The sequence below is a fragment of the Lissotriton vulgaris genome, unplaced genomic scaffold (genome assembly GCF_964263255.1).
Source record: "Lissotriton vulgaris unplaced genomic scaffold, aLisVul1.2 SCAFFOLD_4601, whole genome shotgun sequence".
Lineage (NCBI taxonomy): Eukaryota > Metazoa > Chordata > Amphibia > Caudata > Salamandridae > Lissotriton > Lissotriton vulgaris.
Genome location: NW_028250455.1, coordinates 117,490 through 144,512, shown reverse-complemented (window position 1 = coordinate 144,512; position 27,023 = coordinate 117,490). Strand labels below are relative to the sequence as shown.

The following is a 27,023-nucleotide window of genomic DNA, read 5'->3' as shown; positions in this document are numbered from 1 at the left end:
ATCCAGATATATAATACAATTAGTAACATTCCACCTATAACAAGCCAGAACTATTGGCTTTGTTAATGGTTGTTAGATGCATAAGATAAATAAGCAACAACTATGGCTTTGTTGTATATGATATTGAAAATGTTTCTGATCTGAAATGATAAGACTTTGAAATAACTATAACGAGTCTCTTTGAAGTTACATCAGAGGCAGTGAAAGGTGGTACTGCTGCAGAGTTAAGATGTTTTTTTCCACCCTGAGGGTGAGGGCAAAAATGGAGAGCCCGATAGGGACCATTCTCAACACCTACTTTTTAGAATTTCTGGAGCTGAGCACCGGCCAGACCCAGCCCACTTAAAGCCCTGTATCTATCTATGGCAAGGCACGTTTTAAATTATGCCCGTTTAGTACGGTGAATATGGAGATTTCCATACTTCCAGTAGACCTCGAAGTTCTCAAAGTCCTCCTGAGGCCAACTGGCCTAGTTAACTTTTAACAATTCCTGAAGCCAGACGTTCCTCATAATGTGAAGCGGTCCTTAAGCTGGTCATTAAGGTGGCAGCGAAAAAAAAATTGCCAGCTGCTTAACCAGTCATCAACTTCCTCTGCACCTGGAAATCTCCCTCTGCTGCTTCTGGGAGTAGGAAATGGAGTAGGAATGCTGTGACTCAAAAAAGGCTGTCTGCGGCTGCAACCTCCAATCAGGGGTGTTGTGAACCCCTCACTTTAGCAGCTGCAGAGGGCGTGGGGGGATGGACCTCTTCTGTCTATAACTCAGCAAAAGTTCACAATGAAAGTGAAGAAACACATGTTAAATCTTGTTAATAGAAAAGGGAAAGAAGAGTGAAAGGAAGGAAAGGTGAGATAAAGAAACAATGAAAGATAGCTACGACAAGTGACAGAACGGATGAGTGGGTAGATGAATGAATAGGTTGATGGATAGGTGAACGTAGAAGTGGATGGATGGGTGAAAATATGGCAGAGTAAATTTAAGTCTGAGAGAATGGCAAAATGGAACAATTGATGTATGAAAGCCTTTACTGATGGATGTCTAAGTGGAAGGATGAATTTATGGGTGGATGGATATATGGATGGATGTACACATAGATGGCAGATGTGTGAATTGATGGAATGGTGAAAAACGGAATAATAACTGAATAGATGGCAGGACATAAAGGTGAAACGATGGATATCAGTGGGTGGATGGAAGGGTGAAAGGATGAATCGATGAACAGATGATTGGATGGCAGTGACAAGTAAGTACTTCAGGGAAGGTTTGAGCTCCCTTCCTACACTTTCTTGATGCCTTCGAAGGTTTTGTTCAAAGTTGGTGGTATTTGTATTTTCTGGCTACTTCCTTGCTCCCAGCCTTCCATTGCAGCGGATAGATTCTTGCTTCCGCACTTGGTGCTCAACGATGCTGTTGCAAGTTAATTTTTAGGTCTCGCCTGTCGATGCGCATGCGCATCGAGCAAGGCGAGAGTATTGGCACTTATCCGCTCTTTATCCACACTGCAAGGAATCGTGGCGATTCCTTGCAGTGCACGAGAAATTTAAGCTCAATGCGCATGCGCATTGAGCTTAAATGCGCGTGCACATGCCCCCAGCCGCCTACTCTCTCTCACAGCCTCCCCCAGCTCCGCCCCCTCACTACTTGATTGCACGGCCGCTAGGCCGTGCCTCCCCTACTCTCCTCCCCCCTCCTCCTCTCCTCCCCTGCCTGCCTGCCGCATTTCTCCTCCCCCTCCCCTCTCTTCCCTCCGTCTCGTTTGTTTAATTTAACCCGCTCCGCCCCCTCCCCTTCCCGCCGCCTCTCCCTACCCGTCTTTTTGTTTCTTTTCTTGTTTTTATATATTTTTTTATATACAGCGATTGTGAACATGAATAGCAGAGGAATCATCCCTACGGGGCTTTTGTCACCATGCATAAAATGTTGCGTCCTCAATGTCTCCCTCATTTGCATGGCTGCCCCGCGGTGTCATTTATCAAACTCTCGGCGCTGGACGGTTTCAAAGTCTTTTTTGTTCTGAAAAAGGGCAGTTTGCAACCTCTCCCTCTAGCATGGAGATTGGGCCCGCGCAATGGCACAATATTCCAGTTTGTTTTAGCGAACCCCGAAATTAGGATCATTTCGAGCTTTAAATTTGACCACTATTACGCACCATCCATTTTCTAAAATAAACAAAACTTGGAAGGCAACTTTCTCCCCAGCTCATTCAGACAGCGGCCCATGGTCACACAAAGCGGTCAATTTGAATAATGATCCCATTTAACAGAGAGACCCTCTGAAAGGGTATAAATTGTTAGTTCCCACCCTCAAATTATTTGCAAGAACTCTCCGGAGCTAAATAATGCCTTCTGCATCACATCTTCTGAGTCGGCGCTCTTTTAAAACCTTTGTAATGACTATGTCCGCACGCAATAGGCCTCATAAGAGTAAAGACGGCTTCCTACCCACTACTTTAAGTTCTGTTTCTAGCAAGTGACTCGGTACCACTCTGAGTGACATCAAACACATTCTGATTATCCGACCCCAGGTTTAAAATAAAGAGCCTCCGTCGAAACGTAGCATCCCCGACCTGAAATATCCACCCTTTAAATAGGGTACTTTGGAAACAAAGAAACACACCCGTAGGTCGGGCCTGTCGTTTATTGGTGACCCCCAAACTATCGATGCAGAGGTGGAACGGCGCGCCTCCCCTACTCTCCTCCCCCCTCCTCCTCTCCTCCCCTGCCTGCCTGCCGCATTTCTCCTCCCCCCTCCCCTCTCTTCCCTCCGTCTCGTTTGTTTAATTTAACCCGCTCCGCCCCCTCCCCTTCCCGCCGCCTCTCCCTACCCGTCTTTTTGTTTCTTTTCTTGTTTAAGTTGCGAGTCATCCGGCTCTGCAAACTTTAGGCAGCCTGCCCCTTAGTCCTTCTACAGTGACTGTCTCGTCGCTGAAGAGTACATGGGTGGGGGGGACTTTTTGTTCCTCACACTGCCTTTATGACCCCTGAATATGAGATCAGAGTAATTTCTCGGCTAATTGCGTCTTGTCTCCTCCTAATACCGCGCATGTAACTGTTTCGTTACCTCACTTGACAATCAAAGGGTGCCCGGCCGGGCCGGGATGGGTCAGTTCGGCCTGAGGGCCTTGGGAAGGAAGATAGAAGGAAACATTTAGAGGCCTGTGTGATGCTAGCCATCTGAGCGAATTCTTGAAGCGGCACATCTTCTGCCCTTCCCTTCCTTGGCCCCTCAAGCGCCATGTGCGAAGATTCATTTAACACTAAACCACATCACTCTATTCTCTTTGACGTAGTCCTTACAGCAGATATACCTGGGACTTTTTGTTTTCCTCTCAACCGAGTTTCACTTTCTCTGAAATCATAGAATTATTAGTACTTCGTAGACTAGAGCTACTGATGGAGAGTCTTAGAATCCATGGTTTTGAAAAGTGAATTTATAATACAGTTCTTTCCAATCAGCGCCGCTGTGTTCAGAGTTTTTATTATTGTTTTATTAGTATGTCCCTTAATAAATTGTGTAAACGCAAACGTGTATATACGAATATGAGTGTGGATCAAACTAGCGCACAGTTAAGGATCGCTGCTACAACAAAGAAGACCGGGCAGCAGGCACCGCCACTCTGTGGAGTTCTCCCCGAGTCAGCGCAGCAGCAAAGGGAGAACGCGAGGAAGGAGGGCGGAGTCAGCAAGGCGGCTGGTAGAAGGAACTCTGCTTGTCTGATGCAGAGCACCGAGCAAGATGCCGTGCCGGGTCATTGCATGAGGGCCCAGGAGAGAGAAGGCTGTTTGTGAGTGGTCAGCCGCTCAGCTGTGCGAGCACTCGTCGGAATGCCCGGCATTACCTGGCAACCAAGGCCATGCCGTGGTGGGAGTTGGAGCCTCACGGGCTCCAACCTGCTGATGGCCCACCTGGAAAGAGGAAGCAGAGGTACTCCGTTGTTGCCCCGCATTGCTTCATCCGAGTGAAGGAGATGGGTTTAGCTGAGGAGACCGGAGGAGGCTGCGTGAGACAGGGCTATTCCCCCCTGCCCGTGGACACGTCAGAGCTGCACCAAGCTCAAGCGCAGCTGCAAGTGGGATTTCGCCCTCCGGGGGACCAAGCAAGGTCTCCCCACCAATGGTGGAAGGGCATGTCTGCCCCGTCCTGAGAAATACCTGGGGGGGGGGGGAGGGGGGTAATTTCTTGGATGTCAGTCTCCCCTGTGCCATCAGCAGCAGCACTGCACGTTCGCAGCCTACTGGCTTTAATAAAGTTTACATATGCAGGAGGCCACATACTTTCAGCTATCGGGGAGGCAATTATAACCCTCCAATACCCCCTCACAGTATGTGTTGAGGGTAGGGAGAGGGCGCACACACTGCGAGGAGGATGGGAGACCTCACTCGGCCTCACCAACCAACACTTTAGCAGCTGAACGTGAGGAGAGCCTGCCCACGCCACTGTATAACAAGAGGAGTTCTCAAGAAGAATTCACGGAGTGTCAATATGTCGCAGTCATAAAATGCTTCAGGATACGTGCGAAAACACTCTGCCAACATTGCACCTCACTGCCAGCTTTCTGGCCCATCATCCCCTCATGAGAAGAGATTAGCGGGTGCCTGGAAGTCAAACAGGGGGATGTGCTCTCGGTGAGAAAGCAGTTTCAGGAAAATTAGCGATCACTGTCGACAGGTCTCGCAGGTGGCCTTCCGAAACGAAAACGTGACCACATCCATGTTCCCTACTCCTTCGGCACAGCCATGTGCTAACTGATTTAATGTGTGCATCGCGTCGTCGAGCACGACAATGACCAGTACTGCAGCTGTTTCGACATCGGCACGCAAGGGCAAGTATTTCCAGGAACATTTTGAATTTTACATCTTTAACACTCAGGCGGCTTCTCTGAGTAAATCCTGCTTCTGCCACCGTACGTACGGTGAGAGCAAAGTGTATAAAACGCTGGATTTTCTAACACTTCTCTAGTTTCAAAATATACTCAGCTTATTCCCACCTCTTTATAATCACTACAGCAATAAACTGAGGCTCCTGTGGCTTGCACAGTGTCTGCCGCCGCCTTGATTCTCTAGTGAACGCCACAGGAATGGATGGTGTGGTGTGTGCATTACCACAATGAATGCTTACTTTCAATAGCATTTCTATTTTACTCACCAGATTAGATGTTTTTTTAAGCTCAGAATAGAACTGAAGAAGAGGCTCGGTTCCCAAAATACGGTGCTGGCTACGTACGTGCACGTGAGAGGGAGAACGTAAGAGGCGGATGTGCTTGCAGATTCCCAACTGAGCCACTAGAGGGGGCCGAACCACAGTGCGTCACATCCCCCTCTTTCTGGAGTGGAGGGAGCAGGCTCGGGTGCGATTATTGCCGCTTTGCACTTTTGGTCGACTTTCCCAACCACCCACGAAACCCTCCTCTCTCACCCAGCCACCGGTACAAGGTCTTGTGAAAAAGGAGGGTCAGCGTTCTAACCTTTGGAGCCCATATGCGATTATGCCTCGCAAAATATTTTAAACAAGCTGAGGATCGCCGGGTGCTAAACAGCGCGGTGGGAGTGCACAAGACGAGACGCGAAAGAGCCCGGTAAGTGGGGGGGGGGGGGGGAGGGGCAGAGAGGGAGGGGATGTTTGTGTGTGCCTGTGTGTGTGTGTGTGCCTGCCTGTGTGTGTGTATGTGCGCATGTGTGTGTGAACAGCATGCCATCTCTTGTCTCACTGTAAGCAGTGAAACTAAATGCTGGTTTGCCTGCGGGACAGGAGATGTGCGCTCGTGCCTGTACGTGCGCGTTCACGTTCCTGAATCGCCGCGCGTGCACCCCTCTACGTCCCTTGAGGAGGAACTCAATCACAATAGGTCGAGAGAGCTCGACCTAAAAAAGGTATATCTAATAGCAACGGTACATGTACAGGATAGCTGCAATCTAATCCCCCCTCTGTTCTTTTCAGCTCAGGCTACCTATATATTGCAAATGTGGTTCTGATCACATTTTCAAAAGTTAGAAGGTAAATGCTATAACAGCTGCCTGGAAAACAAGCAATATCACGCCGGTGCCCCCCTCTATCTCATTGATCGACTGCAAATTGTTCAGAATGCGGCAGCTAGACTCATCGGAAACATCCCTACCCGCAACTCGGTCTCAGCCTACCGGAACGTACTACACTGGCTCCCCATCTCCCGTCGCATTCAATTCAAAATTTTGATCCTTGCCTTTCGGGCTATACACGGAATTGGCCCGGCTTACCTGAGTAAAAGACTCAAATTATCTGTATCAGCCAGATCTTTGAGATCAAACAGCCTTCGTCTTTTGGTGGCACCCAGATATCGGCTCGCCAGGAGTGGCAGCAGAACGTTCGGAGTGACCGCGGCCAAGTCTTGGAACAGCCTCCCTCTGGACCTTAGGTTCATTGAGTCAGAGCAAGTCTTCCGACGTAAACTTAAGACCTGGCTGTTCACCAATCTCTGATTAAGCTATCCTTGTGGCCCTATGCAGCTTCAGGTTAGGAAGGACTTGCACCTGGCAGCTCCCTCCTCGTGATTAACATGTACTTACAGCGCCGGGACACCCCCTTTGGGGGTAGCTGCGCGCTTTATAAACTTCTTAAATAATAATAATAAATATCAACTAAACATTATAATGTTAGAATTGGTTGTGACAATTTGTCTTTCAATGCAGCTTCCCATATATTTAGTCTTGGCCAGTGCTTAATTCGAGCCAGTGGTTTCTGGAGGTCGGCCTGGCACTTAATTGTTGACACTGACACTTACAGATGGCGCTATTTGTATAATTTAGAAATGAGCAGACCAGCAATTGTACTACAGAATTAAGACCTTTTTTCAACCTGAGGGTGAGGGCAAAATGGAGAGCCCAATAGGGACCGTCTCAGCACCTGTTTTTTTAGAGCTGCCGATGCTGAGCACCATCAGGACCCGGCCCACTTAAAGCCCTGGTTTTAGGGACACCTAGGTCTCCTCATTAGACAGGTCCAGTCAGACACTGCACCCGCCTGCAGCACGACCTCCTCTCCCCCTTCAGAGCAATGTCAGGTCCGTTGCCTTCAGAGAAAGGCAGGCTGGGGGATTCAAACAGCGGGCGCACCCAGTGAAGGGTGTGCCATGGCACAACAGGAAATGTGGATCATATACATAATTCGGGCCTCATATGGCAAAGTATGTAGAAATAGCTGCAATAATTACCTCGAAGTTTCAGCATTGGCTGCTTCTTCCATGATGCGGGCATCATTTCCCTCCTGGTCTTTAAAACAAATTGGCTGTTGATGAACTTGCAAATGCTGGAAATGGTGAATGTCACTTGTGGATGCACAATCGTGAAGTAGTCGTTCAATCGGATCTCCAGGGTCTGCAGTCCTGGAACATACTTCTGTATGTTTACTCCTGCCTGTTTCACCCTTAACTGGGCAGAGGAAATACAAGGCAGAGACAATCAGGCTTATTGGAGCAGCGGTGCATTGCGTCACTCCACATTTACCAAGCAACAAAGAGCCAAACAATTGTGTTTCTCGGTAAATCTGACATTAGCATTGTGTTGCACTTGGGGCACCTTGTGTGGCTCAAGGGCACCGGAATACTGTGATTAATCTGGGCTCTGGTCTTTATCAAAAAAGGGAATCAGTAAAGGATGGCTTGGCACTATAAGTACAACCGTGAAAAAGGACTCTGGCTCTAAGTGTGCAGTTCTTCATCGAACAAATTCCCACCTTTTGTTTCAATTAAAATAATTCTTTCTTTAGTAATTCTTTGTTTCTTTCTTTTTGTTTACATCCTCTAAAACACAAACCATTTGCTGCACCCTCCCCATTCAAAACAGTCGTGTCCGTGTGAAGTATGCCCTGTGTAGAATCTTCAGCTGCACCACATGTAACCCCACCCTTATGGCAACTTAGCCTGGATATCGACAGGCTTCAGCCCAATCATCATCTTCCAACCTACCCAGATCATATTTGCAACGCTCCCTGCACTTTGTAAGAGGGGTCGGCTATTACTAAGAAGGGTACCATATATCTGAAATATAGCACGTTGATGCACAGCTGTCCCAGTGACCTTGAATTCCAGCGGGGTCCTGCCCACTATCTCCTCAGATAAATCTATATATCTCATAAGGATATGCCTAACCTAATATATCACAGGTAATGACTCCCAGAGTCTTCAAACTGTCACTGTAGATCATCCCTTTTTCTGTCCACAGATATCCAACCTTGGAAATACCTAAAATATCCCATCTGGGCTCCCCTGCAACTTTCCGTAGCTCTTTTAAGTTATCGGAATCCCACAGTGGCGTCTGTAGGGTTATCCTACTCTTCTATCTGTGTAGTGTAGCCACTCTCCTCCATATCCGAACCACATCTCTAGTAGGCTCCGGTAAATGTTGCATCTACCCCCTGCTGTATAGTCGCCTCACATACCCGTTTGGATCTTTCGCTCGCCAATCTTCCTACATTGATGGTTCCTTCTACAGCAAAAAAACCCATTCATTGACAACCAAGAATCTCGCCTGCCAATAGTGAAATCACCAATCTGGCAGCCCCAGCCCCCCATCAAACTGTTTCCTAGTTAGGGTGGCCACTACTATCCTCAGTGCCCCTCCTACCCAGAGCAGGAGTCTAGTCTCCTGGTCAAACCGACGGACGAAGCCCTCGTGTATTTCACCATAATGGTTTTGCGAAATAAACAGGAATTTGGGTAAATAAATCATTTTATAAAGAGCCGCTCTTCCCATCAGTGACAACGGTAGCTTTCACCAACGACTGATGTCTATGGCATAGGCCTCGAAGACCCGGCCAGGTTTTGCTGATAGAAGAGTCCCTGATTTTGCATCATGAAGATCCCAAGACAAACAAAGCCCTCAGCTTCTCAAGCCACCGGGCATTCCTAGCCAGCTTTCAGTACCCAGTCTGTTGGCAGGAACACCACCAACTTATTCCAGTTTATACAAACCTCTGAATGATTCCAGAAAATCTCAAGAATCACCAAACAAAAACCCTCAAAATCGAATCTTCCGGTTCGGCCAAATAGAGCAGTATGTCATTGGCATATTGATATATAACATCCTCCCAGTTGGGTTCCTAACGAATACCTCTGATTTGTGCATCTCATCTGGCTCAGGCGGCCAGGAGCTCCATTGCTAATGCAAAGAGCATGAGGAACAACAGACAACCCTGTTTTGGCCCGGTCCTGAGGGGAAACTCCTCCGATATACAGCCATTAACTCTAACCCATGCCAGTGGTCCATAGTACAACAGTCAGATCCGGGCCATAAATGTTAGACACAAACTCATTTTTGTCAGAATGGCCTAAAGATATGGCCACTCCAAGGAGTCACAGGCCTACTCTGCATTGAGCACCAGCAGATTTTGCCAGTTCTCACAACTTCCCTGTCTGTGTCAAGCAGCAAACCAAATGTTATAGGTTGTGTCTTGCAGCTTTATCTGGCATAAATCCTGATTGGGCAGGATGTACCAGAGCTTCCATCACCCTTGTCAATTGGTTGGCTAAGGCACTGACCAAAATCTTTGTCTCCAAATTTAGATTGATCTATATGATACACAATCATCAGCGGGCTGTAGCTTCGTATGAATCATAATGATTGTGGCTTGCCGGAAATCCCTCAGGAGTATCCCATCTTTCCATGTCTCATCAGAGACAATGGGTCTGTCAATTTACTTTTCACACATTTAAAAAACTCAGCTGGCAGGTCATTCAATCCAGTGTCTTTCCTAACTTAAGCTGTGCAAAGGCCTTTGCCAGTTTGTCCACTGTCAAGTCCTTATTGATTTCTATACTGTTGTCAACTGAGAGTACCAGCGTCAGAATATCACCCACAAACCCTTTTGACTTGCCTTCCAATAACGTACATATGGCTGTGTATAGCCATCTCAGTGATCAGGCAAATGCTTGGCTATTTTTCCAGCTGTGTGCATCAGTATCCCCCCTGGCATGTATCTATGTATTCATTTTTGCACCTCATTTCTCTTGGACACCCAGGACCACAATTTTCCAATCTTATCCCCAACTTCATACACCTTTCCCTGCTGCATTCTGAAGTGTGCTCTATCTTCATGCAGAGCAGGGGTCCTCTAATCTTCTCTTAAAGTCTCTAGTTGTCTAACTTTGCCCCGATCAGGGCCCACAAGATATTCCAGTTCCCAAATCTGGAGGCAGCTCCCTAGGTCTGACATAGCTCTTTCTCTCTCCTATTTCCTAGTATCATGGGCTATTATCTGAGCTCTAATTTCTGCTTTATAGGCTTTCCAGAGAACCACTCCCAAGTTAACCAATCTCTTGTTCTCAGTAAAATATAAATCTGTGGCTTGGGCAATATATTTTCTCATTTTCCACTCTAAAGTCCCAGACACATAGGCGTCATTCCAGCTTAATTCTCAACCTCAGCACCCATATCATTGCCAACAGTGATGAATGATCTTAAATGCCTCTGGGTAGATAGCAGACGTCCCTATGTCTACTCATTTTAAATTGGGGTAATAACATATAGTATAGTCTGGACATGGACTGCACATGATTTGAGGCAAATGAGAACTATCTCTTTCCCATATGCATCGCCCTCCACAAGTCAGTCTGGCCTGTGGCCCCAATGAAGGTGGACAACCTATTATTCACACTCATATGCCCACCCGGAGCCCCCATTCCATCCAGACTACTCTGTGCTATCAAATTAAGATCACCTCCCATAATCAAGTGCGCCTCTAGAGCCTTCACTAACCACTTCCCTAACCACACCAATCCCTGATGTTGCAACATCGGGAGAAAGTCCAGGAGGCCCCCGCCAGGCTTTTACCATTCCAGCTTCTGCAACTGCTGATTGGCATCCCAGTGTGTTAACCCACATGTCTGTCACCTGGAATGGAAACGTCTTATGTACCAAAACTCCCACCCCTCTTGAACCACGTGAGAATCCTGAGAACACTAACATTTTATATTTGCCTGGCTCACCAACCTGCAATGTTTGCCAATGAGGGGGTCTCCAGGAGAAGGATCACATTTGGGTTATGTTCCATCAAACAGTCCCCTCTTTAATTTACTATCCAGACCATTAACAATCCAGGAGAGAATCTTGAGGGTCAATGGCGAACACTCCAAATCGGTCATGTCACAACCCCAATCTGCAGGCCTGTGGCTAGAACTCCCACCTGCACCTTCTCTGTTAAATGTCACCACTAGTATACAACTACCTACCCCACAGCATAAAACCTGACATTGCATCCCAAAGAACCATCTTTTTGCCTGTGTAAAACAATTAATTTAGGCTGAGTCCAGGAGAAATTCCATCCCACATCCATTTAGCCCACAATGTCTGACATCATCGGAGTCACAACTGACAGTTATCCATCACCAGCTTTGGCTGTTGAGTGGACTGAGACACAATCAGAGCATGCAGTCTTGTGTTCCAGGGCATCCCACCTGTTGGATACAGGAAGTTGCTGCTGCTGTTGGAGCTCTGCCACAACTTTCGCCCTACCAGTAGCAGCCTCGATAGCTATTGAGTAGATACTTGCCTATCCCGTAAGGCGTTGACTCTCCCTATATCGGTGCCAGTTCTGTGACTGGTCTTCTTCACGATCTTGGGGGTTTGAAATCCATGCTGTTCTAGTCAATTCTAGAGTTTGGAGTCCTTGAGAAAAAAGTGGGTGGTATTTTGATCTGTTATTCGAAGTCCCACATGGTACAAAAGAGCGTATGGAGCCCCCAGTTTCCTCAGATATCTCTTAACTTAACTGAAGGATTCTCTCTGTCTTTGCACCATTGTGGTATAGTCTGAGTATATGTTTACAGACCTCCCTCCATCTGCCAGGGACAATGTGTTCTCACTATCTGCAAGATACCGTCAGGATCCATAAAGTTGAATAGTTTCACCACCGTGACTCTAAGCAAGAGGCCAGTTGGCTTTCCCTCTTACCCCCATAAAAAGCTTGGAGACCTTCCCTTTCATCACTGTCTTTGACAGCCACTGCTCTATGTATAGCTCGGCACTCTGTCCTTCCATCATTTTTGGCTAACCCACTACATATACATTGTTGCTTCTGGATCTAACCTCTGCATCGTCCAATTTGCCTGCGAGACGTTTCCTGCTCCCACTGTTGGTTTTGTTGAAGCCATGTTAGACTCCAAGTCGGACACTCTCTCTGCTAACCTCCTATGATCTTTAGGAAGTATCCCAAGCTCTAGGGCAACCATGATGTTCCTGACCTGAAGTTGCACCTTAATATCTTGAATGGCAACTAATATGGTTTCCGTGTGAGACTGGAGAATCATTTAGTTAGGTAGGTCTACTACCCATTATCTGGTTTCTCTGTATCTTTGCATACAGCACCCTTTATCCTTTGCAGGGACACCATGGCTGATCACTCCCATCCGACCAGTTTCACAGTTGTAGGATTTATTTGCGTAACATACAGGAGTTGGCCACATCAACAAATGGGAGGTGCCTGCAGTCACCCAAGGCCACCTCATTCTGAGTGCTGCTCACACTATGCATACTGTCTGTTTCACAATCATTTTTTTTTTTTTTTTTTTTTTTTAATTTTTATTGCAGAATTAGAAACCAGTTCACAAAATAGATCAACCAGTACACTTATGGCGTCACAAAGCATAGACCAAGTAATAGTAAATTCGTACACAGCCAATTAGCCCACAACCCGGAGGCCGGGCGGCGCATCGAGTCGTATGCCCAGCAAAAGCGTCACAGTGGTTACCCCAGAGGGGTGTCTGGTTAATGACATCATTTAGTATCTGCATTTTACCCCCCTAAACTCCCACCCCCCCATTACACCAGCCAGCATGCTCCGGCATCCTATGTAAGTGACATCGGATGTGTAACCCCTGGTCCTGCTCCTAACTACTAGTGGACGCCTATGATGTCCGTCCGGGGTATATCTATTGTTGCCCAAGGCAACCTATATGGCCCCTCTCGGGGACCCCCTGCTGTGTACCCAGCCCTAGGTTCAGCTTCAGAATCTTCCAGAACATAGCCTCGGTGCCTAACAACCCTCCCCAAACGATCCCCACCTCCCTCCACCCCCCCCAACCGCTGCTGATGTGGGTATAGTCATTCTATAATAATAATGGAGCACGCTACAAATCGGGTGGTGCATTTGTTCTTTCAAGCCTCATGGAGCCCTAAGTGTTCAATTTGTTTATTCTTCGTCTTCCACCATGTAGTCACGCACTGCTTGAACTATCATCTCCCATGCTCTCGCCATCTCCAAGCTTTTATCATTGTCAGTCCTAGCAGCTTGTCTCATTCGGAGCACACTTTCACACCCGGACCATTTCAGCAGCTCATTCATCCATCTCCTTACCGACGGACCCTCCTTGGACTTCCAGTGCCAGGTAATTTCTCTTTGGGCCAGCATGAGCCCTAGATCAATGAATTTGCTTGTTATTTTTGTGTTCTTTGTGTGAGGAAACCAAAGCAATAAGCACGCCGCCATGTCAAAGTCCACTTCCCTGTCAGTAACCATGTTCAGGAGTTCCCCCACTTCCGGCCAATACGTCCCCAATTTCGGACAGCCCCACAGCAGGTGGTCCAGGTCAACCTCAGGCGCCAGGCACCTCGGGCACATTGCGTCATGTACCCGAAAGTACAGTTTAATCCTTTCCGGGGTCAGGTAGGCCCTGTGTAGGACAAAAAGGTGTACCTGTTGGAAACGTGCATTCCTTGTCCCCTTCCATGTTCGTTTCAGAATATGGCCCCACACTGTGTCTGGGATGGGCTTACCTATACTGTCCTCCCATTTCGCCTTTAGCGCCAGCAGTGGTTCCAGTCCCTCATTTAACATCCTATTATGTAGGCAGGTCACCGCTTTAAACGTACCCGCGGCCATCACCACATACTGGCAGGCCATGGTCGTTTCTGGCTCAATTAGCCCTCCCTTCCAGTGCTTTTGCATCGCCGCAACCACCGCTGCATGCAGAAGAAAGTTCCCGTCCGGCAGGCCAAACTGTTCCTGCAACGTCTGAAAGGGGACCAACATTCCATCTATGTATAAGTCCCCCACCATCTGTAAGCCTAATTCCTCCCATTCCAACAGCGGGGACCAGTCACCCCCATGCGGCAGAGCGGTCAGCATTCCCAATGGTATCTCTGGGGCATACGGCCGGGCTCTCTTCGCTCTCTTCAGACTTCTTTGCCAACACAGCCTGAACGTCTTTTCCTCCATTGTAAGATCCCTCATATCTAGTTTCTGTTGCATAACTATGTAGGCAGGGACGTGGCTTTGAATACCAGTCCCTCGTTCGTGATCTGGCCCTCTGAACTCCCTGGCAAAGTGCTGTGTGAGTATTTGAAGCTGTGCTGCTAAATAATATAGTTCAAAGTCGGGGACTGCCATCCCCCCCTCGAGCTTGGGTCTGACCAAAGTGTTCAATGCTACCCTGCGTTGCCCGTGACCCCAAAGGAAGTCAGTCACCAACATCCTCAGTTCTTTAAAGACCCGCTGGGGAATCCAGATCGGCACGGTGCGAAAGTAATAGAGCAGCCTCAGGAGCGCCACCATTTTCAGTAGCGCCACTCAGCCCAACACCGATAAAGGGAGGGAGGCCCAGAAGGATATGCAACCTCTCAATGCGCGCACGCAACGCCCTATATTACCCTCCAACAGATTTGCGGCCTCATGGTAGATGCGGACACCCAGATAAGTGAAGCAAGATGGCCTCAAGATTGTCTTAAATGATAACATCTTTGAATTCATTGGCATACTGTACAAACAGCAACAGGGAGTCAGTATGGGGGCTTCATGTGCCCCCACTATTGCCAATACCTACATGTCATACTTTGAAACTCAGTTTGTATTCAATGAGGTCGCACCTTTCTATGAATCTGTGGCAATTTGGTCCAGATACATAGATGACGTGTTCTTCATCTGGACAGACAATGAGGACACGTTAGAAGACTTCCTACAATGGATAAACGCATGTGATAGTAACATCAGATTTACACATCATACCGACAGGGAACAAGTAAACTACCTAGATGTAGTAATAAAACATCAAGAAGGGGCCCTGGTTGTGGACTTATTTGTCAAGCCTACGGCCAGAAACACACTTCTCCACTATGACAGCTATCACCCATCCATACAGAAAAACAGCGTGCCATTTGGGGAGTTTCTAAGGTTGAGACGTAATTGTACTAGCATCCTAGACTATGATACCAAAGCCATAATGATGAAAGTAAAATTCGTGGCCAGAGGATATCCAAAGAAAATAATAAGAGATTCTTACAAACGGGCTCGTTTTTACGACCGACAATGTTTGTTACAACCAAAAGCGAACAAAATTATTCCTCAGTTGGTATTCATAACCAAACATTCAATCATTAATGAGAGGATAAGACAAACTATGTGTGCCAACTGGCACATACTAAATGCAAATGTCCCCAAACAAGATCAGTTACCCAAACCCATTTTTGCGTATAAAAGAAATAAGACCCTTAAGGACCACATAGTGAGATCGAGAATGACAGCCAAACCACCCATAATGCAACGATCAGTTACAAACATGCAACTAGTAGTAGGAAACTATAGCTGCTCAAGTTGCAAATCATGTGAGACAGCATTACAGGGAGTGAGTTTTACGTTTAACAAACAGTTAATTCAACCTGTGGACTTAAACAATTGCAGAAGCACAAATGTGATCTATCTTATCCTCTGTCCTTGCGAGAAGGGCTATGTAGGGCAGACTGGCAGAGCCCTTAATGTCAGACTGACTGAACATAGGTCAGCAATAAGAACCAGGAAGATAACGGCACCTATGGTGAGCCACTACGTGGAATATAACCATACATCAGATACGATGGCATGGTTCATCTTGGAAAGAATACACGCAAAAGCAGGACTAGAGCAGGATAAGATTCGCAAAATGAGAGAGGTTTTTTTGGATTTTTCTTTTGGGAACTGCAATTAACAGGCTGAATGCTGAAATCCCCTGGGAGCAGGCAATCATATAATATGAACTCACCTTGTTATTATAATAAGACTGGTAATGTTGAGATTTATGGGAGTAAAAGGAGAAGTATATAGACTGTAGTTCATCGTTTTTGAAGATATGTATAAAAGGGACATTTGCCAATTTGTACTTTGTATTTATTCTAACTTTTGTCTAGTGTTTGCAGATGGCAGCATTGTTGTTAATTAGTACTACCATTTACCAAGGTTCTGATATCGATTACTTTCAAAATACAAACATAGTACAAGATGGTGAGCACACGTTAAGATTCAGGAGATTACACTCACGGTTAATTTCAACCGTCCAAATAGGAACGCTAAGCAAAGTGATCAAAATCAAGTAAAATAGCAAGAATAATATCGACTTAAGTAGAATCACCGCTATTAGAGGATACCGAAATCATGTTACATACATATACATGTAGCGGCGGTACACCAAAACAACACTCTGGCTTATAATACAAATACCACGTATAATTAAGACATAAGTACAAGCCAGGCGAAAAGCTATGAAACACCTCAATACGGTAGCACACTGTGGTAACTAATGCCATTACAAGATGGAGGAACCCGATTTCAGATAACCCGATAGAACAGAAAGTAGTCCTCGCAGACTCTAATCTCGCGAGATTATCACAGCCGGCTTGTCGGCAGTGGCGCCAAATTTAAAGTTTAAAGGGAGTTCGGATTAAGCAAACTCAGCTGAGCGGAGACACAGGACCGACGGCATGCTGTTCGCATCTTTAAACATCTAACCAGGTATGTTAGAGCCTGAATGCAGGGTAATTTGTAGAAACTTGTCAGCTACGATAGTGTAAAGATCCAGATAATTAAAGTAGTTAGCGTCTAGCTTCAAAGACACTCTGTATGTTTTTTGCGCCTAGCTTTCCGAGAGACGGCGGGTGTGAGGAGGCGGAGGCATTGGGAAACCAGAGAGCCACAGCGCTTCAAGAGCCTCGCAGATAGGGCTGAAATTCGGGACAGCCTAGAAACCCAGGTAGTAATATTAGTACTCTGTTTTGAAACCGTTGTGGTCCTATAGCATAGAGCTTATATCTCCCATAGCTATACATAAACCTTACAGATGACCCTCACGAATATACAGTCATACGATCTGATAACTACCATCTTGAAATAGCAGCATCAGAACGCAGCGTCATAACGGAGACTTGGCTTCGGATTAAAGCAGGTAGAAGCCTATTTAAATATATCTAGTGTGACATCCGCATTATATCAAGTGTGCCAATATAGATGTTAATACATATATTCCTCATCTTAGGAGCAGGGATTCGGAGCTTAAACCATCCACCTTTTGAACATTATAAACCTATTTTCAACCCATATATCATGCACATTGAGTGAAGATATCGGGTACGGTACTACCAGGAAATATTTAAATAGTAAAAACAATCGCTGATGTCCAAAGGGGCGCCATTTAACACTATGTATATTTTAATTTTAGATTCCCCTTTTTTGTATCCAGAAATACTGACGCCGTTAGAGACGTTCTGATTCTTTGAACTGGATATACTGCTTCAGTGCATACCTGTGCAGTACAGGTATGAATGATTAATCTAGATATCTAACTTGGCAAGCTCATCCAAGGGTCAGTAACCCACATTCAGTGCTGAACACATAATATATCCATGTGTTCCTCACACGCTTCCTTTACTTTAATGGTATCTCCCCTGGGTTAAAGATCTTCCTCCCTGTAAAATCATCGCCCCTCCAATGTATCCCCCTTGGGATATCACAGCAGCACTGTCCCTTTTCAGCTCCCATCTGCAAGCATTAGAGCGATAACATGTACCAACGCCTAAGGAGTACACAAAGAAGCTATGCAACTGTTGTAAATAATGTATATAGATATTTAGATAATGGATGAGAGAATTGTATAATATGTATATAAATGTACAGTTTTATATGAATATATATATGAATGTATAACTAAATGTAGAAATTCTAGCACTTTAGCCCAGTAGGTAAAGATCGCCTCTGAGTAGGGGATAATCACGTCAGATTGATAATTTGAGCAAAAACATGTATATTAAAAAGAGAGGAATGAATTGTTAGACGTTGCTTTTTGAACAACATCCTGAAATAGACAAAATACTAAACTACTATCTCTCATCATTATAGCCACTGTCTATGCAAAAAAGAAAATGCAGAATTCCTGAGGAAGGCAATCGGCCGAAACGCGTTGAAGGGAATATGTTCTGTATTTAAGAAATTATATCATGAATTGTCAAAAATTAATGTGTTATTTATGAATTAATCAGTGTAAATTTAATGTCATGTGTTATATGTAAACAAGAAACTGCAAAAAATTGATGAGTTGTAAAGATGAAATAAGATATGTTGATAAGAAAAACTACACACACAAAAAAAAAATAGAAATATTCAACATAAGTTAGTTGGTGGAAATTAATTTATTGAAAAACAACGTCTTTCTTACTCTGTAGTAAATGTGCACGTAACCCGGTGTGTACGGTCCAGTTTTCCAAATAGGCTCCCAGACCACACCCAGCGCACGAGGGGGACACAGCGTGTCCGCCCGCAGCGGAAAAATATAAGTCTTAGTCCAGTTCACCTTAAGGCCCGACAATCGGCCAAATCTGGATAACATGTCCACTGCTCCCTTCAGGGCCTGCTCTGTATCCGCCAGGTATAATAACAGATCGTCTGCATACAAAGATATGTAATGCGACTTCTCACTCTGCTTGATCCCCTGGTACATGGCCCCGGACCTTGCTCGCGCCGCCAATGGTTCCATTGCCAGCGCGAACAGCAGTGGGGACAACGAGCACCCATGCCTCGTCCCTCTGCGGACTGGATAATCTGAGGATATAATCGATCCTAGGCGCACCCTCGCTGTGGCCGATGAATACAGCACTCTTGTCCATCTCCCAAACCCCTCTCCTATACCAAACTTCACCAACACCTCGTCCAGGTATGCCCACTCAAGGCTATCAAAAGCTTTCTCAATATCAACTGATAAGACTGCAGGTTCTCTATCTGTGTCCCTAGCACTGTCCAATATCCGGATCAGTCGGCGTATGTTCATTGATGTGTTCCTAGTAGGAATAAACCCTGCTTGGTCCCCATGCACTAGTCTGGTCATGTGTGGTAGCAGTCTGGTGGCCAGGATACGGCTCAAAATCTTATAGTCCACAGTTAGCATGGACAGCGGCCGATAAGACGTCACATCGGATGCCTCTCTGCCGGGTTTCAGTAGTGGCACCACTAGCGCCTCCCTCATTGACTTGGGCAAATACCCCAACATTCTAGCTTCAGTGTTCACCACCAATAGTCTGGGCGCTAAAATATCAATATATTTCAGATAGAATTCTATCGGCAGGCCATCTACCCCAGACGTTTTGTTCCTCGCCATCTGTTTAATGGCCACTCTAATCTCCGATAGCGTTATAGGCCCTCCCAGTTCCTTCGCTTCCTCGCCATCCAGCACTGGCAGTGGAACAGAGTCCAAGTATTTACTTATTTCAGAAACCTCCACCTCTAGTTGGCATTCATACAACTTTGTATAATAAGACTGGAAGTGCGCCAGCACCGCCGCCTGCGAGTAGACCATTTCCCCTGACTCCGTTCTTATGCTCATGATTGGGCAACCTCTAATGTCTGGGTTAGAAATCCTAGCAAGGAGCGTACCCACTTTATCTCTCTCGGCATGTGCTTTAATGGTGTATTGCTTATAATCATAGCACCGCAGCCGTTCTGTTTCGGTCGCCACTACTTCCTTAGCCTCAAGTAACCGCTCCTGTAATTCCGGTCGCTCAGGCCTACGCTGCTCCAATTCCCTCAACGCATCCTCCGCTTTCGCTAGCGCATTCAAAACTGATGTCCTTGCATTCGAGAACCTGCCCATGCATACGCCTCTCACCACCACTTTCATCGCATCCCATTCTACCGATCTCGCAGTAGCAGAGCCCTCATTCTCCTCAAAGTAGTGTTCAATGCCCTGTTGGACCGTATCACTAAACACCAGATCTTCCAATGTGTCAGGCCGCAGCCGCCACGTTGGAACCGCTGATCTCGCCCGCTGCCACTGCACCAATACCAGCAAGGGATTGTGATCTGATATGGTCCTAGTCAGGTATTCCGTGTGAGTGACCATGGCAGCCAGGGGGCCACTACACAGGCAGAGTCTATTCTGACGTGTAATGCATGTAGGGCCGAAAAAAGGAATAGTCCCTAGTGTCAGGATGCTGCTCCCTCCATACATCTATCAACCCCCACCTCTCTTGCCAGTCCTTCCTATGTGTGGCCAACCTATGTACTGGGGAATCGGCCAACGGGCGGGTGCGACCTATCAAGCGTCACATTAGTAATTGAATTGAAGTCACCTCCTAGGATGATGGGGCCCGCCAGGAAATAGGCCAGTGAACTTGTCAGATCATCAAAAAAATGGGCCTGATCGATATTGGGGGTGTACACACTGCATAAAACCACATCCCTGCCATATAGCCTCCCCTCCACCACCACATATCTGTCCTCAGGATCCACCAGCTGGTTCGTAACCTGGAACGGTATCCCCGCCCTTATCCATATTAGCACCCCTCTAGCAAACGCCGAATACGTGGTGCCAAACACCTGACCCCGCCATCTCTTCTGCAGTGCAGTGCATTCTTGCTTAGTTAGATGAGTTTCTTGTAACATTGCAATCTGGACGCCACGCCTCACCAGATAAGCATGTTCCTTGTGGCGTCTGACCATTGTTCGAAGTCCCCGGACATTCCATGTTAGGCATTTCAAATTAGGTAACGTCCCCATGGTAGTCATTACCGTACCGTTTCAATGGCAACCAGCCATTGCCCACGTCATTGCAGTTGCTTCCCCCCATCAAAACTACTGAAAAAACTCCCCAAACCCCTCTCCCCAGGACAGGACCTAATAACCCAGTTTCAGCCCTGTTCCAAACCTGTAACACAGCTCACATTAGACTAATCTGTGGTCGCCACCACAGAAGGCCTTAAGGGCCGCAAGAGGGTGAGTTAGCGCCGACCAAGGGCAGGCAGAGCTCCCGTCCTGCGCCCTCGATCCCACACTGCATTTACAGCACCATACCTGCCAGCCCGTCAACCACTAGGAGAGCCTGCCCCAGTAGAAGCAACGGAATTGTTCAGCCCTCTCAATAGTCACTCATTAAAGAGTCCATCTGATGTCTGTAGGGTGACCGCTGGACCCTTCGAACTCTCAGCCTCCGATATTTCTTCTCCAGATTTTCCTCCATCATCACTAGAGTCCGACCCCATTACTGCCTTCTCTTGTTGCGATCTCGTGATACTCGCTGTTGCAGCTAACGCCCCCTTCTTGTCCGCAGCCATCTGACCATCCCGCACCGCTCTCTTGAGTTTGTTTCGTGTGCGGATACGTTGTGATTTTCAGATCTGGAGCGGTTTATGTCTCTCCCGTTGACTTTTGCCGTTGCGGTCCGTTCCGGCGCGATACAACTCAAGCCACGACCATGCTTCATCCGGGGTCTGAAAAAATTGGGTGTCCCCATCCAGGATCACTCGTAATTTGGCCGGTAAAAGCAAGGAGTATTGAATCCCCTCCTCTCTCAGCTCTTTTTTCACAGTCAGGAAGGACGCTCTGTTCTTTTGGACCTCCTGTGTGTAATCCGGGAAGACCGTAACCCGGCTATTGTCCACCTGAAAGGGGCCAACTGAGCGCGCCCTCTGTATCAACAGGTCCCGATCCTTATAGTGCAGGAGTTTCACCACCATCGGCCTGGGCGGCCGGCCTTGCATAGGTGGGCGAGCTGGTACCCTGTGTGCCCGTTCCAGGGAAAAGAAAGGAGAGAGGCCCTCTGGCGCCACTACCGTTTTGAACCAGTTTTTCATATAGGCCACCGCATCATCCCCTTCAATTTTCTCCGGAAGGCCTACTACCCTCACGTTGTTCCTCCGATTACGACTTTCGCCATCCTCTGCTCGTCTCTCTAGTGTGTTCAGGCGGCTGAGGATATCAGTCAGCTTGTGTTCCGCGGTCACTACCGCCAATTTCAGCTCTTGAAGTAATTGTTCATTTTCTTTTACTCTGTCCGAGAGCTTAGCATGGTCCGCCCTCAAGAGACCCAGCCCCGTGGCGACCTGTGCTATGTCCTGATGCAAAGCCTCCTTAGTCGCTGTTATTGCATCCAAGATGTTGTCCAGTCGCTGGTTCAGCCTCTGTTCCTGCTCCGTTACCTCTGGGAGAGCATGAGCTCCGCCATCCCGGGCCAGCGCGGTCGGGTTTTTCCGACCGTGTTCCATGGTGGAGGCTCCGCCAGCAGCGGCCATCTTAGCTGCCTCGTGCGTCGTCATACGGTCGCCTTAGGTACTCCACCAGGCCTCGCACCCTCCGTCCCGGGAGCCTCGCCTTCTGCTTTCAGTCCTCGCCCGAACGTCTCATCTGTGCTGCTCAGCCGTAAGCTCCCACGATGGTGCTGATAGCCACCGAAGGCCGGGGCCGCCCCTCACACGATCGCCATGTCAGAGATTGGGGGGAGGGGTGGGGGAGGTGGGTGCCGCGTCTGCCGTACACCAGGCCGATGTGGGCCCTCACACCTCCAGTTCCTCTCTGCGGTCCCGTTCAAGTGGGCCCTAGCTCCTCATGCCCCGTCGGCAGACGTTTGCAATCTGTTTCAGTTCTGATCCGCCTCGCCCCGCGAGCAGACTCTGCTGTTCCCCTACGCCGCCATTTTCTCCACTCTCGGCTCGGCACCTCCGGCCTCCGGAATCGGGTCTCAGCTCTATGCTTGGTCTCCTGCAAGCCTCCAGCTGCTCTCCGATGTTTCCTCAATACTTCCTACGGAGAAACCGCCTTTCAGGGAGCGCCAAAGGTGTGGTTTTCAGGAGAAATAGCAGGACCAGGCGGGGAGCTGCAAGCTCACGCCGCCATCCCGATCGGCGTCCAAGCCACGCCCCCCCTGTTTCACAATCATAACCCAGAACCTGTGTGGGGGCAAACCACCTCTCCAACGCTGTGAGTCAGCAGGACCCTGTGTACCCCAGTCAATGCAGCTGGGCCTGCTGCCACCTTCTAGACATGTGCCTCTGGGCTGTGTTTCTATGCCTGAGCAGCGTCGTGTTTCTAGGCTGGCACAGGCATAGTCCAGTCACACTATTAGTATAGGAGCCATCTCCTGTCAAAGATGCTCTAACCAGGAAGTGGTCAGACGCGGAGCTTAGGCCCACGGAAACATCCAAGACAGAGGGGGCTTCTGCACTCAACCAATGATGGCCACCAGTGCTCACAGCCCTCTTGCTCAGTGGCTCAGCTCTTCAAGAATATCCCACAGAGAGTTTAGTAGCATAGCGGATATTGCCTTCATTGAGAGCAGGATCCAGTGCCAAGCCAAAGCCACCCAGGGAAAATAAATCAACCCAGAGTTTGGACCGGGTGTTGTGGGCCGATTCCCCACTCTTGTGGCTCAATAAAACCCCAAGTCTCTCTGTGCCTTTATGGCCTGGCAGCTGCAGTCTCTACTGTATGCGCTGTCTGCCTCACCTCATCAGGCCTCCCCACATCTCCACGTGGCTCAAATCATCCCACAGAGGCCTGCAGGGTGCCCTGCTGGTACTCAATGGTTCCTTAGTTGCAGCCCTGCCCCCAGATTCAGTGCAGCCAGCTGTACAAGGCTGTGTGGGAGATCAAGAGCTGCTGCGGTCGCCATCTTGGGAGTAGCCGCTCCCCGTCCCCGAGGGCTGAACTCCACCCAGATAGCACTCACTGAGGGTCTGTCTCACCACCACCTCAGCCCTCAAGGGATCTCCAGTATTGGGACAGCCCAAACTGTTGAGAGGGCTGTTTTCCTGAATTGCCTAAATGCCTGTCACCCGGCTTCAGGCGAAGAGCTTAGGACTATGGGCCCGATTCACAGAATGAACTTAAGACTCAATCCTAAACTTACTACTGTTTTGGTATTCACAGATTGCACTTACTACTTTTGGTATTCACAGAATGAACTTACTACTTTTGGCATTCACAGAATGCACTTACTACTTTTGGTATTCACAGAATGAACTTACTCATTTCGGTATTCACAGAAGTTAGGACTCCTAACTTTAGGACTCCTAAATGCCTTCTGTGAATACCGAAAGTCTTAAAATTAGGATTTTTCTCAATGTAGTAGTAGTGAAGTTAGGACTCCTAACTTTACTACTACTAAATTCAGAAAAATCGTGATTTTAGAACTTTCGGTATTCACAGACGGCATTTAGGAGTCCTAAAGTTAGTAGTCCTAACTTTACTACTACTAAATTGAGAAAAATCGCAATTTTAGGACTTTCGGTATTCACAGAAGGAATTTAGGAGTCCTAAAGTTAGGAGTCCTAACTTCTGTGAATACCGAAATGAGTAAGTTCATTCTGTGAATACCAAAAGTAGTAAGTTCATTCTGTGAATACCAAAAGTAGTAAGTGCATTCTGTGAATGCCAAAAGTAGTAAGTTCATTCTGTGAATACCAAAAGCAGTAAGTGCAATCTGTGAATACCAAAACAGTAGTAAGTTTAGGATTGAGTCTTAAGTTCATTTTGTGAATCGGGCCCACAGTGTCCTTCTCCATCACGCCTCAGGCCACACCCCATTCTTTGTTTATTTTCTCAACATTATTTGTCTTCGGACTCAGCCAACACGAGTTTCGTGTCACTAGTCATTTGTTCAGGGTTTTAAATTCATGTTCTTTAAATGAGTAAATTAATTACGTTGATATTAAAAACCTTTTATTGTGTTTTTATGGCTACTACATGATGCTAAAATTTTTCTTCCAATATATCTTTTTTCCAACATGGCGTATAGGAGAAAAATCCTTTTCAAGGTTTCCTTCATTTAAATATGGAAGTGATAGTAAGGTCAACTTATTTGTCAATTTATGTATTAAAAATATAAAACAAAAATCTAAACCAAAGAGCAGCTTATTTTCTTTGACATTTCCTTCGAAGATTACGACTTTTCTAAAGAATAGATGCATTTCCACACCAATGTACATACTTTCATAGGTAATCGGTCTACCACAAAGGTTTAAAAATATCCTCTTCCTGATCAACTCCTCATTAAATTTCCTAGCCAAAAGCTGAAGAAAGAACTTCACAGCTGCAATCCACTTTTAAATGAATAATTGAATGGCAGACCTAGTTGATAGTAAGATGGCACTTCTTTTTGGCTCCTGTCAGTAGCTTCTCTTCGATGATCAATATGGCATTTTAAGCCATCAAAGACAGAATCTCAGGTGAGAGGATAGAGCTAAGTATAAACCAAACGAATTAGTGGCAGAGAAATGCTCTTTGTATGACTGAACTGTGCAGCACTGGAGAAACCCACTCCTATGGTGTGAAGAAGAAGCTATGCTTTGGAGCTGGTAGGCTTTTGTTTCCCCAGCCTTGTTTTGGAAGGTTTTGGAGTCTAGATTGGCAGTGCTAGATTACCCAGAGTACTTAAAGAGCAGGACACAGGGAATGCCCAAGAGTTCCATGGGAATACTGATGTGTTGACACCCTTAGTGCTATGAGGTTCACTGGGTCAAAGGAATGGCCTACAGGTGGTAGATCTGATAGGTAGATTTGAGGAAGCAACTTTGCGAGTGAGGAACCGGTGTATCGGCAGCTATTCAGCCCTTTGAGCGGATCGTTTATCTTACTGACCGCCGCCACGGAACGAATATTGTTTCATCAAGGTGAGAACGCCAATACTGAGGCGCTCACTCTTTCCCCATAGCGGATCATCGAATCCCCTGGACCGCTTGTTTGTTTTCTTCTTCGAAGATCGTACTTCGATACGGAGAATAAATTAGACGGAGTTCGCATATCGGGCGACTCAAATACTTATCTTGACAACTATCTCTGATCTAAAATCGGTTTCAGAAGTGCCTTTCCTGCGCATGAGTGGCCCAACACAAGAGAACTTGCCCTCCAGCCCTGGGCATATTGTTTCATGTTATTCCAGGCAACTATTAAGTCCTGATGATGATCCCATTATTTTGAGCGCGGGATCGAAACGCCGTCGACTTTAATTTGTAGACATACAGTTTTTTCATTGTTATTTGTATATGTATGTTCTACTCCAGGGAATACTGCCAATTTAAATTCCTAAGCAGTACCAGGCCTTTGCTCACACTTTCCTTTTGCCTGATGTATACTGTCTTTTCTCGTGCACCCTTTCTCACAACCTTTTTTCTATTCTGAGTACGGCACAGGCTTGTGCCTTACTTCAAACACTGAATGTTTGATGTTATATAGTAACGTATAAATTGACCTTGCGTCGTATATTTTTCAAATAAATTCTTTGCCCGGCTGGGTATAAGAAAAGTGCATATATTGTCCGATTGTGGCCTTTATACTATTGGTTTTTAAATATTGTTCTAGGCTTAGGACCGTTGTTTTGTTAGAAATACTTGATACCCATGGTCCCAAGCCATTAAGTGGGTCCCCCTTGTTTATTAAAAAACTACAGGTGGTAGATGGCACCTCATCTGGGCCCTGTTGGTTGGAGTTGTTGAGTCATGCCCCTACTGTGGCACTGGCATCCCTCCAAGAAGCCTCAAGTAAATTCTAAATGAGCAGTGGTGTTTTGCAGTCCAGCTTACTCTGACGCCGAGGGCCATACTCGGCCTGATCCTCTGTTGTGGCAGCTATCTTGAGCGAGCATATCTTTGCAAATGCTAAGGCAGATGAGAGGAGTTTTTTTATACTCAGAGGTTCTGCACATCAGAATAGCAAGATGTGATCCACCTCACAACTTGCATTTGGAGGAAGATTATTATATTAGCATAGAAAGGGTATTGTAGACTTCCACAAATGTATAATCAATTTTGTTTAGAACACTACAACTGACATCACTGCAATTGCTGTGAAGATTATAGGCACAACATTTCAGGGGCTCGCAGACAGAATGTCTGTGGTCAAAATATACCAGTCAAAGTCCAATGAACAGGCAAGTGGTGGCCTTTCATGCACAAAGGATCAGAAATATTCAGGCAATATATATGATGAGGGCATGAGGAAATTAGAATCCGAGATGAAAAAAATGCTATATGATGCCTTATAAGAACAGCTGAAT

General features: G+C 46.8%; 1 protein-coding gene across 1 annotated transcript in view; it reads right to left on the bottom strand.

Annotated features, from left to right (window-relative positions):
* Positions 1–7,187: 7,187 nt before the first annotated feature.
* The window catches only part of LOC147663259 (guanylate cyclase soluble subunit beta-2-like), a gene marked incomplete at its 3' end in the record, with an annotated part of 91,665 nt that continues 71,829 nt past the window's right edge, over positions 7,188–27,023 (bottom strand). Inside the window, exon 6 of the mRNA XM_086950582.1 lies at positions 7,188–7,404. Within this exon, the coding sequence (XP_086806708.1) occupies positions 7,188–7,404 (217 nt within the window). The remainder of the gene's footprint in view (positions 7,405–27,023) is intronic.